This window comes from Cyprinus carpio, chromosome A1 (assembly GCF_018340385.1).
Source record: "Cyprinus carpio isolate SPL01 chromosome A1, ASM1834038v1, whole genome shotgun sequence".
Classification (NCBI taxonomy): domain Eukaryota; kingdom Metazoa; phylum Chordata; class Actinopteri; order Cypriniformes; family Cyprinidae; genus Cyprinus; species Cyprinus carpio.
The window spans coordinates 367,104-385,088 of NC_056572.1; the positions used below are offsets into that span (position 1 = coordinate 367,104).

General features: G+C 36.8%; 1 protein-coding gene across 9 annotated transcripts in view; it reads right to left on the reverse strand.

Moving 5' to 3' along the window:
* Positions 1-273: 273 nt before the first annotated feature.
* Positions 274-17,985, reverse strand: part of rbm47 (RNA binding motif protein 47) — a 24,716-nt gene continuing 7,004 nt past the window's right edge. For 2 of the 9 annotated variants that reach the window (XM_042773562.1, XM_042773701.1), the window contains exons 2-6: positions 9,082-9,805; positions 7,366-7,833; positions 5,844-6,051; positions 4,664-4,854; positions 274-3,421 (exon numbers count right to left, since the gene is read on the reverse strand). In XM_042773562.1, coding sequence (XP_042629496.1) covers positions 3,167-3,421; positions 4,664-4,854; positions 5,844-6,051; positions 7,366-7,833; positions 9,082-9,774 — 1,815 coding nt within the window. In that variant the 5' untranslated portion in view covers positions 9,775-9,805 and the 3' untranslated portion in view covers positions 274-3,166. Of the gene's footprint in view, positions 3,422-4,663; positions 4,855-5,843; positions 6,052-7,364; positions 7,834-9,081; positions 9,806-10,745; positions 10,842-11,770; positions 11,986-16,648; positions 16,669-17,276; positions 17,431-17,985 lie in introns of those variants that run through there. The other 7 variants (XM_042773922.1, XM_042773496.1, XM_042773438.1 and 4 more) reach the window with 7 other exon arrangements.

A 17,985-nucleotide genomic window follows, 5' to 3' on the forward strand; every position in this document is an offset into this window, starting at 1 on the left:
AGTAGATCTAAAAAAAAAGAAAAAAAGAAAAAGAAAAGATATGAGTATTTTGTGGATATAATTTTGTGTTTTATATATGTGTTCTGAGGAGAGGTCACCTTGTCTTGTTCATTTGTCTTTTAGTAACAAGAAACAAGGAGAGAGAAAAAACGCTACACATTTAGTGTTTATGAAATGATCGCAAAATTAAGCGTGTTTTGCCAATGAATGCGTGATCAATTTGGGCCAGTATTATTCCACACTGGCAACTTACAGCCACGTTTATATATCCACACATACACACATTCGCATTAGTTGAACACTTTGGCAAAAAATAAGTTTTTGTTGTTGTTAAACTCTCTAAAGCACATCTTATGTATAAGATGGAAAAATCTTCTTAAAATATATTATAGCATTTCCTCTTACTTCATACACAAAAACATTGTACTGTATATATTAAATATATCCTGACTACTCATAATAAAAGATTAGATAACAGACAGAGAAAAACTACTGGGGATGGTTTTCTTTTCTCAAAAACACACAGATATGCCATATCCTAGATGATCACAGCAGTGTCTCTAGCTTACGTGATGTGACTTGCGTGGATTGTCATTCTTTGTTTGGTATATCGTGAAGTTTTCCCCAAACTTTCACTCAGTCTCTTCTAAAAAAAAACAGGCTATACTTAATAAAACATCAACTCTGTTAGAACATGAAACACATGAAAGCATAATACAACATAAAGCAGCACTCTAACACTCAGAGCCCCCATAGAAATAACAGTATAACACAAAAAAAAAAGAAAAAACTTGACTTTCTGAAAGAAAATAGGACAGAAGAGGCACTGTGGTATCACAAACAGTGTTTAGGAGGTCACTTGACAGACAGCAGTCTGAATAAAGGCACATGTGACATTCGCAGTCCTGCAGAAGGCACAGTGGTGGCATACAGGAGGATGCTGATGTGACATACAGCAGTCACTGAAAAGATAATGAGGATAATAACAGGTTCTCTGAGCTCCCTGGTTTCAGTTTGGTCCAGTTCATTTCAGTTCTAGGAGTATCAAAATACCCCTAAAAAGACAAAAGTGCCTGCTCACACAGCATATACACACACAAGAACTTCTAACACCCTAAAATATTTAAGTGCACCTCAGAACAGTCATCGCTGCTAACATATACCATACTACAGTAGCACAACTTGGAGTGTGATCTACAATAATGCAGGGTTAGAACTACAAAAACTAAAACTCTATGGACCGTCTGCTGGGTCTACACACATCTATAGGAGGAATTCGGAGAATATTGCGCCATTAACCTGATTTTATTCTGCAACTCAAGGTCTGCAAGTCAAGACTGTTAATAAACAACATGAACATAATTGGTTCAATGGTAAATGGGACAGTACTTCAGGTGTAATTTGTATTAATGGCACAAAAGCAGATATGAAGGAACCTGTGTTCCCCTAATGAGGCAAATAAGACTTCACAGTACTGGATGCTGGGAATCACAGTAGTGGTCTGAAAAAATAAGGGTTGGTTAAGGGTTGTTATAAGGGTTGTTAACTAACACAACCCATAAAAGTAAGCAGAACTAAGTCATCATAAATAACGCTGCATCTTCAACCCAGCTACTTTTTATGTCAGTCTGGTTTGTGCATTTAAAACATATTAAAGGGATAGTTTACACAAAAACTAAAGAATCTTTTCCTCATCCTCAAGTCATTCCAAATCTGTATGACTTTCTTTCTTCTGCAGAGTACAAATGAAGATATTTTGAAGAATGGTGGTAGCCTAAAAGTTTTGGTTACCATTGACTTCCATTGTATATATGAAAAACAAAATACCTTCTCTCATGTTCCACCGAAGAAAGTAAGTTATACAGGTTTGGAATGACAAGTAATTTCAGTTCTGGGTGAACTATACCTTTAACAAAGAACTAATGTTATCCAGTATTTATCCAACCGACTGAAAAAAAAGATCTTTTTCCAGTTTCCATTTTCTTAACAACACTCAAACTTATTTGCCTCTGAGAATGCGAATGAAAACAGTGTTTGTCTATCTTCCAGTTAAGAGAAGAAAAGTATCTTCTAGACAATAAAAACAACATCTTCAAACCAACTACACAGTAGATCTAAATATAAAAACGCATAAGCAATAAACAGTTAAGGAGGAAAAACGAATGCAGGTATCTGCATATAGACTCGCGTGCAGGAAACCCAGTGGACGGAAGATTCCGACGTCTTCAACACATTTTGAAAGCATATGTTATAAACTCAAAATACAGCATTTTCATGAAACACTTTAAATCTTCTACTTCTGTGGTTGTTGAAGTTCCTGCTCAGCAGTTGTTTGTTCATTTTACAGTGTTTCGTCAATTTTGTTTTTCTTCACAAAACAAAAGTAAATGCACTAAAGCATAGCGAGGCATTAAATACGTTCTTATTAAAGTCCACAAATACTACAACCTTCCTTCAGTATTCTTGTGGGCGTGAATGTAGAGGAGTGGAGTATTAGGACGCTCTGGCTCATGATTCTCAGCTGGAGTGTGTGGGGAAGACGGTGATATGTCAGTAGGTGTGCTTCTGCAAGTCTTTTTTGGAATTACTTCATATGAACATATCACTCGGAATCAGTCCACAGCTGTACTGGTGATCAACTAATAAAATGAATGATAAAATATGCAAATGAGTGATGAGTTGTCATTCATTCAGTCATGTGATGGCTTTGGAAATCAGCAGGAGCTGTTGACTCCTTTAAGAAGTCGAACTGACAGACTGTTTCCTATCGATCTAAAGGGAAAATAGGCGAGGTTGTGGTCACATTGCAGGGTTTGAGTCCATAACATATAACACAAAAGTCTACCTGTCTTGATAAGCTAATCAGTAGCATATAAAAGTGGTTTTGGTCTAGGTCATACGTCTGGATTAATAAATGTGGGCCAGAGGGGCTGATGAAGATGTGAGATTATTTAGCTGAAATCTACATCCATGCTGCCAGCGTCTAATCTAAAGGCTTCCAGGGAGCTTCACACGAGTCAGAAGGTGTTAGTTTTGTTGTATGTCAGTTTCACTCTCCGTGGTTCAATTAACCAGCAGACCTCATAGATGTGGTGTAAATGTCTGATGGCCTGTGGTGATGTGATGTGTGTAAGTGTAAGTCATTGTGATCCATGCTGCGGGTATCTCAGTAGGTCTGGTATACATCATGAATGGGCATCTGGAAGGTGGCAGTGGCAGGGAAGGCCTGAGGCATGTACCCAGCGTAGCCTCCATAGGTTGCGGCGGCTGCCATAGCAGCGTTCTTCTGCAGCGCTGCCAGCGTGGCCGTGTTGGCGTGGGTAGCGATAGGCATGTAGCTGGCTCCATACAGATTGGCAGCAGCAGCCGGGATCCTCTGGATATTGTGAGCCATAGCATAGATGGGGGTTATAGGACGACCCTGCGAGGTAAAGAGAGAGAATGATACACCGTATCCCAACTAGACATGATAAAGAAACAAGCATTTTTAACAACGACCATGATGGTGGGTCTCTTTGTTTCTATTTCTGCAGTGTCATTCTGGGTAGAGCTGTCTACGGTGAAATCTCACTGGTCCAAAACAGAAGATATTTCATCTGTTCACAGATGACATAAAACCCTGCTCCAATTTCCCCATAGCAAAATTTAGTTTGCTGATTTTCAACCAGCTTTGTATTTTTACAATGTCGGCAGTACTATAAGTAAATAAACACCAAGATATCCATTTATTTGTCAGCAAAACTACACTAATGACGCGTTTGACATAGACTTTTAATAGCTCCAGGGCTTCTGTGTAAAGTACAGATTTGTATCCACACTCAAGGATAATCTGATCAAGCCCAGTGCATTATGGGTGTTGACATTTTCCTTCTTTTATTCACCATATCTCTTTTTCTGTTTTCTCTAGTTTCTCTATTTTTTTTTCTTACTCATAATCACTGCATGAACACAAGATTCATACAGTTGTGAAGCCGATATTCAATATATGACAATAGGATTTGACTAGATATTGTGTATTTTTGGTAAGCATTGGTATTATTTTTTGAATAATATTTTAACGTGTTTTTTTTTAATGTGAATTCTTTAATTATAGGCTGTAACATATTATGCTTGTCAGGATTCATATTTTAAGAACTGTCAGCCTTTACAATCATGAGTTGGAATTTGAACTGAACAGAAAGTTTCATTGGAATGTGAACTGGAATTACAGGAAGTGGAATTAATCGAATTACAATTCAAAGGAATGTAATGGCACACAGATATATTTTTGTCTTTCTGTAAGGCCTATAAAAATTAAATTGACAACAAACTTCCTTTTCTAGTTACATTTATTGCAGTTACGTGAATTTTTAAACATTTCAGTTCTTTTAATTCTACTTCTTTTAATTCAAATATCGAATTACAGCTATAGCGATTCAACTTAAATTCAAATCTCATGATAGCAGTATTAGATGGATCTTGAAGTGTAAGAAAACGCTAACGCTCCAGGCATAGTCATGCTCTACATAGCTGTACAATAATCAAAAATGTTTTCATTGGCTGTTAATGTGTCATACAGCGCAGTATTTTCGCTTTCAGTGCAAATACGCTCATGGTGTTAGAATTGAATAAGAGTGTTATAATAACTGTAAATGGTCTCATCTACTCAGGTGCTGGTGAGTACCTGGAAAGGGGGTGGTGTGGAGACTGCAGGTATGACCGCTGCAGTGGCCGAGGCAGCTGTGGGGTCATGCTGGAGGGCCAAAGGGTTTATCAGGTGCTCCACTGGGTGCATCTTCCCTTCATCCATTAACTTAGTTGCAGGGGCAGCAGAAAACATAGCAGGGTACTGAGCACCGAGTGCTGGAAGAGCCACTACACATATATAAATACAATTAGAACAATATGCAGACTACATGGTGAACATTACACTATAGCACATTTTGTATATCACTATGTAAACTGTGTACTATATGTGAGCTAACATAACATTTTCAAGATGAAATGAGGCAGTACAGAAATGCAGGTAAGTGAAAGATAATTCAGAAAGTGCACGAATGGAAAGACTGAGACTTACACAACCTGTCCTCTTTTACAAGTGTATGACTCAGCTTAAGATTAACGACAAAAAACACACCCACACGCAGCCACGTACGCATTGTCTTTCACACACACATACATTGTTTCCATGCACAAAAACTCTTTTCATTCCCCACATTAATTTAGACTTAGGATCAGTAGGTTTAAGTGACGTCAGAATACACCAGTCAGGAGTCTGCAGATCTCAGATCAGAATTGTGCAAGATCAGTTAGTTTCGACACAGAGCAGCCGATTAGTACGAAAATAAAGTCATTAAGAACCTTGAACTCAATGCCCAAACAAATTCTCGCAAAGCATTGTTACTAGTGGTTTAGTTCCTCTGTTATGTTAATATCCTCAATAACAGTCTATTCAGATGACTGCACATATGTTATATTTAATCTGGAAGTATATACAAATTTGAGAGCTTTTTGAGAATTGTGTGAACATTGTATGTATAATTCACAGCAAGCGTGACAGTGATGACAGCTGTCATAAAGAAAGGAAGTTACTGTTCCACTCCAGGCCAGTAGGGGCAGTGGAATCTATCAAATTAATCTTTCCCTTTTTATTTGAGTAACCCCAGTTTACTTGACTGCAATTTTTAAATGTTGAAATTAACACTAACTGGTGGATACATTTCAGTACTAAATATCATTAGTAAATTATCCAGAAACAGAATGAACATTCTGTTTCTAGATCATTTTAGATTCTGCCTCTACTGGATGGAGTGGAGAACAGCAGAGCTTAATTCTGTATGTATGCGGTTTAATTTCACACTGACTTGTGCCAGGCTTGATGCCCACTGGGTTCACAGCTGCCAGCTCTAGATTGGACATGATCTCGTAAGGTTTGTCCGGCAATTTGCCCTTTCCTTCATGGTAGCGGCTGTAAATGCCTCGGCCAGCTGAATAGCCACCAAGGTATGAGCCGCGGGGCCCTGGGCCCCTATTACCGGCCCCAGCACGGCCACGGCCTCTTACAGTACCTGCGAGATAGAAATGAAAGGAGGCGCTGTTCAGGTACAGAACTACAAGGAGGCACATACCTATATATAAGTACTGGTAACCCATTGTTTGAGGCTGAGCAGACATTTGAAATAAAGTCTTTCGCTTTCTCTGTCAGCTCTGTCATTCAGGATGAATATATCGAGAAATGGGTGTGGCATTATCACTCTTCAGCATTCTAATTCAAACTGCTGTCAGTGTGAACGCCTCTTGAGAAATTTGTAATTACCCTCCATTCTTTAGGATGGGAATGGTGGTGTTTGAGCAAAGTTGAAATTAAAAGTAAAGATAAAGTTTTGTTTTAATCAGATAAAGGATGACCAAACATGTCTCAGATTGAGTGTGCAATCACAGTCCTTTGTTCAATTTGAAACCCAACCCAAAACCACAAGCATTTGTAATTGATGATTATGGGTTAAGAAATGTAATAATACCAGATTCCCATCATTAGTTTCAATATCATACATTTTGGGGATCTCGGCTCTTCAGCCCAAAACAATCTCACAATGCATGCCATCTAGTGGGCATGCTAAAGATGTGATTAACAACAAAGAGGGCAGAGATTCTTGTTTTAGGATGTGTCTTTTAAAGCAATTGTTCAAAACTGGTTTCGTTTCTGGATTTTACATTAGATTCAAAGTAGCTGATGCAGAACCGAAGCTGTTTATTGTAGAAAGTAAGAATATTTCCTTAAAATCAAAAATCATTAATATTAACATGAGCTAATATGCAAAATGATGACAAGGCTGAATAGGACAATTGGTTTAGGTTTCTAAATGTTTCTTGAAATTCAATGGAAGGCAACCTCTTGAAAGCCAATAAAATTTAGGTTTCTAAATGTTTCTTGAAATTATATATATATATATATGATATATCTGAGACAAAATATATAATTATATATATATATATATATATATATATATATATATAGAAATATGATAAAAATATGTTTTTTTTTTTTTTTTTTTATGGGTTTTTTTTTTTACTGTCTTCAAATTCTCAGTGATAAATTGTAAATTGAATATTCTGAGTGAAAATTATATTTAACAGCATGATACTCAAGGTCATCATATATAAAATATATATGTTACCCATATCTTGATGTTATTTTGTTATTTATGTAATTGTTTTGATTTTGATTTTATTATATCCTATGTATTTTTTTTCATGTAATTATGATTTTTTGTTATGGTATTGTTTTTGTTGTTTTTCCTATAGATTTTTTCTAATCAAGAATCACATTTCTCCCACTGTTCAATCTGATTTGAGAAAGTAAAGAGAAAAGTAAAGTTTCCAACCTTTGATGAAGTACTCTCGGTTGGGTCCAATGAGTGTGTTGTAGGGATAGCCGTAATAGGTGAGTGTGTATGGGTCACACTGATACACGTAACTTTGTTGGGTGTTTTCAGTAGTTGTCGGAGCCGCTGTTCCCTTCGATGCTTTCTGATAGCGGGTGTACTGCTCCTTATCCACAGGCTTGGCCAGGGTCACTTCAATACGGGAACCTTCGATCTCTGTGCCGTTCAGGTTGTCCATTGCAACCACAGCATCATCTCGACTGGCGAAGTGAACAAAGGCGTAGTCTCGGATTTTTTTGACACGTTCCACGCAGCCAGGGTTGAACTGGCCGAAGGTTTGGCGTAGAATATCCTCACTGGTCTCTATCATCAGGTTCCGCACGTACAGAATCTTTACTGTTTCCATGACGTCCTCATCAACATCAATCTCAGGTTCTGCCCAGTCAACTGCAATCTGGTGACCCCAGAGCTATATACACATACGCAGAGAAACAGATATTAACACAAAATGTTTAAAGTAAGGGAGATGTATTCACTAGATGTCATGGATAAAGGAATAATTCACCTAAAAATAAAAATGCTCATTATTTATTTACCCTCATGTCATTCCAAACCCCTATGCTGCTCTTTTTTTTCTATAAAGATCTTCACACAGCTATTTTCCAGAGCACTTTATTATTATATGTAAAGTTTCAAAAAGCACAAAAGAATATGATAAAAGCACAATATAAGCAGTCCATACAACTTCTAAGCTATATTACAAGTCTTCTGAAGCCATTCAGTAGTTCTGTGTGATGAATTGAGTGAAACCGAAGCCACTAATAAAATCTTTCCATTCAGCAAGTTGTTAACTACTGCGACTGGATCATTGAATCAGTGAGTTAATCAGTGAAGGAGTGAGTCAGTAAACTCAGAATCAGATCAGTCTTGTTTGTTATTAAATTAGCCAGCTTAATTTTCAAACAAACTGTTCTTTGAAAAAAATCACCTTGAAAGAATGATTTGTTCCTGAATCTGACCGATCCAGTTCTCGACTCACTGAATCAGTGAGTCAGTCAGTGAAGCAGTGAGTCTTTGAACTAGGGAATTGGATCATTCCCATTTGTTACTTAATCTGTCAGCATGACTTCCAAACAAAACCATTCTTTGAAAAGAATCATCTGCTTGTGAAATCTGACCGATCCAGTTCTCGACTCACTGAATCAGTGAGTCAGTCAGTGAAGCAGTGAGTCTTTGAACTAGGAATCGAATCATTCACATTTGTTATTTAATCTGTCAGCCTGACTTGCATCAAACCGTTCTTTGAAAATAATCATCTTGAAATAATTATTTGTTCTTGAATCTGTCTGATCCAGCTCTCAGGTCTCAATTCAGTTGACTCAATGGTCTGGCCAATGATCTGAATCCGAGTTATCAGTAACTAGGTGAAAGAATCACTAGTGAAAAATGACTTAAATTTCAGTCTGTTCCTTTTGCAAATTTATTGTCTGACTTCAGAAGTTGTGGAATATAGCAAATGAGTCTTATGGAATACTTTTATTATGCTTTTATAGTGTTTTTAACTTAGTGAGCATGGTCTATCACTTTTGTTGTATGGAAAATAGCTGAATAGTGTGAATAGTCTTCAAAAAAATTGTCCTTTTCTAAGTATATAATGACAGAATTGTTTAATTTTGAGTGAACAGTTCCTTTGATTGTAGTTTAAAATGGTGTTAACCTGAATTCGTCCTGGCATGAGCTTTCTTCTGGCCATAGCAGCAGCACGGTGAGACTCATACTCTACAAAGGCAAAGCCGCGATTCTTCATCTTATCCGCAGCACTCGCATACACAATCACATCCAGCACCCCTTCTGTCACCTTGGAAACTTCCTCCATGATCTCCTCACGCTTCTTGGTTTTCGGGATTCCGCCAATGAAGAGGCGGCAGTTATCTACACTAGAGCACACACCTAACAACCTTCCTGGACGAATTTCGAAGTTATTGAGTTCACGAACTGCTCGCTTAGCTTCATGCTTCTGCGTGTACATGACGAATGCGTAACCACGGTTCTTCCCGTCAAAATCCATCATTAGGCGCATCTCGTAGATCCGTCCAACAGTCTCAAATACTGGCACCAGCTCATCCTCGTAAACGTCACGTGGGATTTTACCCACAAAGATTTCACAGCCACGTGGAGGGGAGGGACCTTGCCAGCCAGGTGGCGGGCCGTATTTGCGTTGTCCATTTTCTTGCACCATACCATAACCTGACCGCTCCATCAAGGCCACAAGCACAGCTTCATTGGGGGCGCCAGCCACTCCCTCTGGGATGGCGCTGTGATTCTGTGGATGCCCAGAGGAGGCCTTAGAAGAGGAGGAAGGGCTAGGGTTACTCATAGCAACGGCAGAGGCTGAGTCTTCTGCTGTCATTCTGAGATAAGCATCCAATCAGGATTGGAGTCTAAAAAGAGATCAAAAATTTCATCTGGTCAGTATGTGTATATTACTTGCATTGAAAACAAACTATGAGCATCACCACATAATTAACTAATAAATCTATCTCCATAAACAATACAATTTCAGCAATTATTATTTTTTTTTTTCTTTACTTTTTTTTTGTCTGTATTGAAAATGGAATCCCAGAGCATCCCAGAGCCTCCCAGAGCCTGATTTTAATTATGGATGTATGATAGCAAAGATTTAAAGTAAGTCTAAATGTAAAAATGGACAAAATAAGCATGTACAATGTAATATCCAATATCTTTGATACACACACACACACACACATATATATAGTATATATAAGTCCTTTTTTTCTCTGTATAACACACACACACAGACAAAATCTAAATCCTCTTCTAAACCTAAAGCTGCCTAATAAACCTCACTAAGCCGCATCTACATTCTTTAGCATGGAAAAAAATCTCCAAAATGCCTAAATCCTACAGTCTAGAATTTTCCATAAGCAGAACACAGATGCACTGAAGTAGACTACAAAATCTTTGACAAAGAAATTTAGTTTGACATAAAGACAATGCGTTTTTGTAGGGAATTGGTGTGTTTACTGAATAGTGAACATTTTATAGTATACTGTATATATTCAGTCACACTCTTTTGCTGTTAGTTGGCTCTAGTCAGTAATTTAGCAGTTAGCCGGACCTTTCTGCCCGCTTACAGGGTAAGGTAGTTAGGTTTCTTAGCAATGAAACCATGGTTACACATGCAGAGCATGCTGACCCACACACAGCTTATCCTGGAGCACACAACTAAGTTCACACAGACAAAAAAATGCATGCAAACACAACTAATACAAGACATACAGTAACAACAAAGGTATAAAGGTTACTAATTCGTATTTTACCCCAGGAATAAAGTTCAAACAAATGAACAACTACACGCACCGTGCTTAAGTTGGTACCTGGTGTTTTCATGATGAGTTCTAAGAGGCTTGCTGAAGGAGCATGTGACTGTGACTGTGAGGTTGGAATAACAGGCAACTCAGCAGTACTAAACCTGAGCTCTGACACACACATCCACAAACACTTCCTCATTCACACACTTACACACATACATATACTGAAAATCAGTACATGTGTGGCCCAAGGCCAAGCTGAAACAGGAAGAAAAGCAGACTGACTAATCAAAAGCCATGAGGACCAGGCCAAACAACTAATAAACAATATTTAAAAAAATACATCTGTATATGTTTCTATGATCACTCATTCGAAAGTTTAAAAAAGGGGAACAGTGGCAACAACAGCTAGCACAGACTGAAATTAAAGGGTTAATTTGATAAAACCTAAACAATAATAGTACCAAAAAAAAAAAAAAAAAAAAAAACCCTTCTGGAGGACAACTTACTTCCTAAACGAACTGCTGGTTGTACGTTCATTAAATTGGGGATAGACTCTTGGTGGAAGTGGGGTCAATGGAAGTGTGCGGGTGACAATAAAAGACGATTCAGCAGAATTCGAGAGGAAGGAGAGGTCGAGATCATGAATCTCTGCCAGAAACTAAACAAGTAAAGACACAAAGAAGGAAAGACGAAAAATGTGATTCAGCAGCAAGTACCAGATAATACAGTAGTAGGCTATAAGTAATAATCTAAACCGAGTTGTCAATTTCATGCAATTAATTGTAACAAAAATAGTGCGAAAAAAAATATGAACGCAATTAACGATGCCCCTGAATGGACACGAAATATGAGACGAAGTGATGCAGAATGAAAAAAAAAAAACGCAATAAATCGAGATGCGTTTTTAAAAGTTTAACTAATTAACTTCAGGTTCAGAAAATACACCGTTCTTGCTCGAGACGCGAGCGCAACTGTCCAAAGCAGCGAGACGAATGTGTGCCACTCCAACCGAATCATCAATCTACGCTCAAACTTGTGTAATGTACAGAACACGGGGGAAAAGAATATTACCTGCTTTGAAAACGCAGAGCTCATGCATCAGCTGCATCAAAACGGACGGCTGTGGACTGCAGTGACAGGTTTTTCATTTGATATGGCGCAAGTTGTCATGCTTTTTACCTTCCAGACTACTAGGGTAGTTTCTCTCTCTCCCTCTTTTAGATCAGTTTCTGTGTACATTAATTTTGTTCTGACATAATCCCTGTTAGGGTTAGGGTTCTTAATTAATTAATCGCCATGTGATGTAATTATTTCAGTTAAACTATTGATTGCACGTTTTAACATTAAGGTAAATGACTGGGGACTCGTGTTTTTCTGGAAGTGAGATTTTTTTGACGTTTCCTTGTTCCGTACAGATATACAGAAAACCGCAGGAACTGAAAATCAGTGGCAAGACAGAGAAAATGAACGATCCAGAGGGTGGAAAAAAGATTACTCATTTTCCAGCCAACATCAGGTTCCATATCTCATTGTACCTGCCTGGCAATGGTTGACCTTTACAAGTCAGTGTGTGTGTGTGTGTGTGTGTGTGTGTGTGTGTGTGTGTGTGTGTGTGTGTGTGTGTGTGTGTGTGTGTGTACTTGGTGCAAGGAAACCTGAGGCAGCAGCAGGTGGATGATTAACCAACACAAATCACTAGCTGCACACACACACACATACACACACACACACACACACACACACACACAGAGTGCAGTTTTAACATTTTGTTCGAACAAAAACACTTTACAATAAATATTCCATTTGTTAACATTAGTTATGTATGTATTAGTAATGATGAAAAATACTTCTAAAGCACATTATAATGTTAGTTCATGTTAATTTCAACATTTAAGAATTTCCAACTTGGGTTTTACTGCCTTTCATACGAGTTGAACTACTGCTAGAAAATATGGAAACCTTTTGCGCATAGTTTTTCAAGTCTCCATAGCATAAAGAAAGATTAAACTGGAAAAATAATAGTATTTAAGATTTATTTAGTTTAAAAACAAAATATAACACTGTTAGTTATATTCAATTAATATTCTTACTATTAAAACGTAAGCAAGATTAATAAAATGGTATGTAATAATTAAACACGATAATTCATTTCCAAAGTTTTTTATATTTATGTATATATATATATATATATATATATATATAGACATTTTTATTTACTACCACAAAGATCAATAAATATTATAATGAATTAATTGCTTATTGTAGGTTAATGTTTGTTAATGTAAGCAGAGTTAACTAATAGGACTTTATTGTAAAGTGTTACCATACAAACAAATGGTACTTCTAAATTTGAGAATGAGCCAAGGATATAAATATGGTTGATTTCATATATTCCATTCTGTCTTTTAAGTGTGTGTGTGTGTTATTTTTTCTTATAAAGTTATTAAATAATTGGCTTGTTACTAAATAGCAAGTGATAGAAATAAATTATAGAATCAAGGAGGACCATTCTTGAAAAGTGTGAGGGTTTGTGTGTGTGTGTGATCACAAGATTGTGATTATCTAAGATACTGATTGACAGAAGTACCTGATCTTTGACTTCTTTAACACACAGGACAATATTTGACAATCAGCAAATCTAAACTGACACACACAGGTACACAGGAACACACACAAGGCTTTTGTGTGCAGACAGATCAATTAGTATCTCTTGGGTGAAACTCCTTCGATCTCGGTGAAAGAAAAGCGTGAAATGTAGAAGGGTAGAACAATATACATGCTGGCCTCCCAGAACTGACAGCAAACACACACACACCTGCTGTACAAAGCTGGGTCACTGTGACTTGGCAAATGGATCAGCGCTGACATTTTGCATGGGAAAAAGTGTGGAGCAAATAGCTTAGAGAAAAGTAAATCACTGAGATTCTCATCTTTTTTTTTTTGTTTTTTTTTTTTGCTTACGTATAATCGTGCATGTGTTTGTACTCCAGTTTGAAAAGATTGTAGACAGTAGTGCGGTTATGCGGCTGTGGTGTGAATGAACAACAAGGTTGTGATTTTTACTCACTTGCAAGAAAACATCCTTAAAAGAGCAAATATACATTCTCTCAAAACAGATAATGAAGGGGCATTTGGGACAATGACAAAGATTAAGTGCAAGTACCTTAAATACATGTGAGTGTACAAATCTAAATATTACATTCTAAAATATGTTTTTTTTTTTAAGTTAAAAAGTGTCTTTACACATTAGTAAATATTGTTAATTTTTGGGAAGTTGCACCACATAATTTCCAGTTTTATCATATAATTTCCCGTTCTATGTTTCCTGAACGTTTTTGCATGTTTGTCGCACCAGACAACTTTGATTTAACAGACAAAAGATTTTCAACTATTAATAAGCAGTGTGTATATGATTTCCCCTATTAAAACACTTAAGAAAAGTAAGTATTAAGTAAGAATTTCATCCTTTTAATAAGGCTTTTTTTTTTATAATGCTACCTAGAGAGACATTTTTTACTTTATGTCCCCAAAAATTATCAACATTTTTAGTTATGGAATTAAATTATATAATATATAATAATTTTCTGTTTTATGTTTCCTGAATGGTTTTGCAAGTTGCTCACAACAGATAAAAGTTTTTCAAACACAAATAAGCAGTGTGGCAGTTTTTGTTAATATATAATTTTAACAAAATACTTTTTTTTATATATATATATATAATGCTATCAGAATTGTTGTTTAACCCTGAAATTTACCCCAAAAAATATCAAAATATTTTTTTTGTTAAGGAATTAAAAACATGGTCAACATAGAAGATGCATAAAGTTATTGCATGTATTAATTGAATTTTTTAATAAATTACTAGACGAGTTACAGTAGATGAGCATGCCACGTCAGCGACCCATTTGTGTCTGTCTTTCTGTTTATGTGTAGATGTGTAGATGGCTCTTCAAACAATATACACTCTATAGAGCAACCAAGAGAGTGATGAAAAGCCCTCACATATACACAAAAGCTCTGCTGCTCTGAGTGTCATGAAGGACTCTCAGGGGTAAAAGGTGGCTGAAAGACATGGGTGAGAGAGCACTTGTGAGTTTTTTAATGTGTCTGAATGTTGGGGTGCCAGCGAGGTTTAGATTAACTTCATTAACACTCAACATCCATACAAGGTGATCAGTCCGCTAAGAGTCAAATTGAGTTGCCATGCCAACAGATAATCTGGTGAGTTAATGTTTATTGCTGAAGAGACTCTTAAAACAGCTCATTTTGAGAAACTACTCACATGAAGAACCGAAAAGTGCAGAACCTTATGTTGTACTCAGTGACTATGGAAAAAAATCTGTATAATGGCATCCTATAATTATTAAACCTCATCTCTGAGAAACATTGACCTTTGCAACACTTCATAATCACTGTGCAGATCATTAACATTAAGTCCCTCTAAACAAGAATCCTCAATTCTCTTTAATTTAACACACTCTCTATAGAGAATTTTTCGTTTGATAATGGTCAATATCTAGAGTTTGTATAACAATAGAGAATGGCAATAATATGATTTAATAACAGCAAAAGAGAACAACTGAAATTAAATGTATATAATTTACACAATATTTACTTAAAGTACACTATTTCACTTACATTTTAAAGAGATTATCTGGTGAAAAAGCCGTTGGATGATTTTGAAAGTGACACAAGAGGGAACTACCACTTCTGTTAACCAGCCAAGCAGTTAAAGTTACAGGCCAAAGCGGCCTGATGTCAGTTAAAACAAATATCTGAGCTTTAGATTTACTTTAGCAGATAAATTGTATTCTTACTGACTGTTTACTGGCACTTTGAACACTTCATGATGTGATCCGAACAGCTAATGCACTTTGTGTCTTAATGTAGACAGAGAATAAACCTCCATTTGTCAATAACAATCGATCTGAAATACTGAGCTCTTAGTTTTCATGACTGTGATATAAAACATCTTTGTATTCAGTGATGAGAAATAATCTAACAAGAATCAGCACTGAGAATGATCAGAGTTACAAGAAAACTCAAAATTAAAAGGTTTGCATGTCTGTATATGGTTCTATAAATGTGCATTGCAGATGATCAGGAGATGGCTTTATGATATTACATAAAGAACACATTGTGGTTTCTTAAGACAACACTGGCATCGAACGATGCCAGACGTTGGTGGCCATCATGCCCACAACACCATTCTCAATTCCTGTAATCCTCAGTTTCAATTCCCTATGAACACATGCTGCAGTAAAACTTGATTCATATAAAATACACACAATGATTTAGTTCTCATGACTTAAACTACACAAAAACAGGCATTAAATAATCCAAACTATCAGTGTTGTTTTAGTATTATTTATATACTAGCATTCATTAATATTTTGAATTAGCTTGTATGTTTTCATTTTAATTTCATATGAACTTTTATTAATTTTGGTTTTGTAATTTCGCTTTATTTTTGTTTTTACTTCCACTTTATTCTATTTCAATTATTACAAATGCACCATTTTTAATTTTCATTTTGAAAACTTTTTTAAGTTTAAGTTTTTTCTCTAATATTAATATTTTATTTCAATGAATGAAAACGATTTTTAATAGTTTTAGTTTTAGTTAACACTGCTAACAATAACAAAACAGGAAGATAAAACAAAATAAAAAGTAGAAACCTAAAAATGATTAAGGTTAAGTGAATACACGCACAATTAAACACAACATCACATACTGAGCATTTTTGCATACACACACACACACATAACGAAGTGGACAAATCCCAAATGCACACACACCTGACCGTGACCTGAAGCACTTCAATTCTTTTTACCATAGTATCTTCACTGAACATGTAAGAACACTGGGATTAACCACAAATGCTGATGACACCTCGAGGTTTCTTGTCTTGCATTCTGAACTCTTCACTCCTGAAGTTAATCTACTTACTGCAACACAATGTGACAAGGCCTGATCAAACACAATCCGCTGATACAGACACACACAGCTGATGATCTGCTCAAAAATGCCTCCAGTAAGCACATCACTGATGTCTCATCACTTTCTCTTACTGAGGTTTCTGTGAGAAATCTGCACATGGAGAATCAAGATATCTGCCACTGACTGGAGAAATACGGGAACCTTTCTGATAACAATAACACGCACAGGTCTGGGCCCACCCTATTAGCAAACATAAGGCTGAAGAAGTTGAGTCCAAAGACCAACAACCAGCACTGTGACGCACAATTACATTTTACGCTATTTAACACTTGCATAAACACACAATGCTGCTAGTCAAATTACATGAGATGCTATTTGCATTTCAACAGTATTTTGTTTTTGTATTACAATTACTCTTGAGTATCTTTACAATAAAGCGAGCAAATATATATTTTCTTTTTTTAAAGTTCCTCTGAAGGTCATAAAAGGTCACTCAAAAAGGATGTAAAGTAAACAAATGATTTAAATAAGACATCAGCCAAAACAAAACAAGTTCCCACAACCAGAAAACAAACACATACTTCAGAATCTCAGCGGTCACAGACACACTGGTGAAAAAAAAACACACATGCGTTACCTGCTTTTTCAGGTGAATGGATGTGTGTCCGAGTGGCAGTGTAGCTGGTTTGTGTACCATTCACACAGTCACACACTCAGGCCTTCTGTCTGTCTGGCGTCAGCGGTTACCCTCTTCTCTCTCTCGGTCACTCTCTCGCTCTCACACACACCGTCTGTGGGGTAGAGGAGCAGAGTGTGTGATTGGAGGTGCAGTTGGTAAAAGAGTGTTTACTCAGTGCATGTGAGGGGTGGGGCAGAGCAATGGTGCCCCCTCCTACACCTCTCTCCTCTATTTCTTTCTTTCCTTCTTTCTTTTCCTTGTCACACCCAAGAACCCTTCTCTCCCATTTTTCTGGGAGCAATCGAGATGACTGTGTGCGGTGGGCTGTGAATGAGGTTGTCCACTGACTGAGCAAAAGTTCATTATAGGTGGCAACTGACTGAAAACTATTCAGCCTAACCTGAAATCAATTTCCTGAATTCCTGCATTCAAAAACATTTCAAGACAAACAGTTTGAAGCTCGGTGGCCCTCATGCACATTCAAACCTGGAAAGGTCTGTGAAATCTTCTCATTCCTGTTCCTAACAAACAGGTACTTACACGTTGCAGGGAGTTTTACTTTGCTTAAGTTACTTTGATAAGGTGGAAATAATTGATTTGCAGATGGGAGTGTGTTTGCGTGTGTGCTTGAGTGCATGTAACAAAAACTAAGCTGTGATGGTAAAGG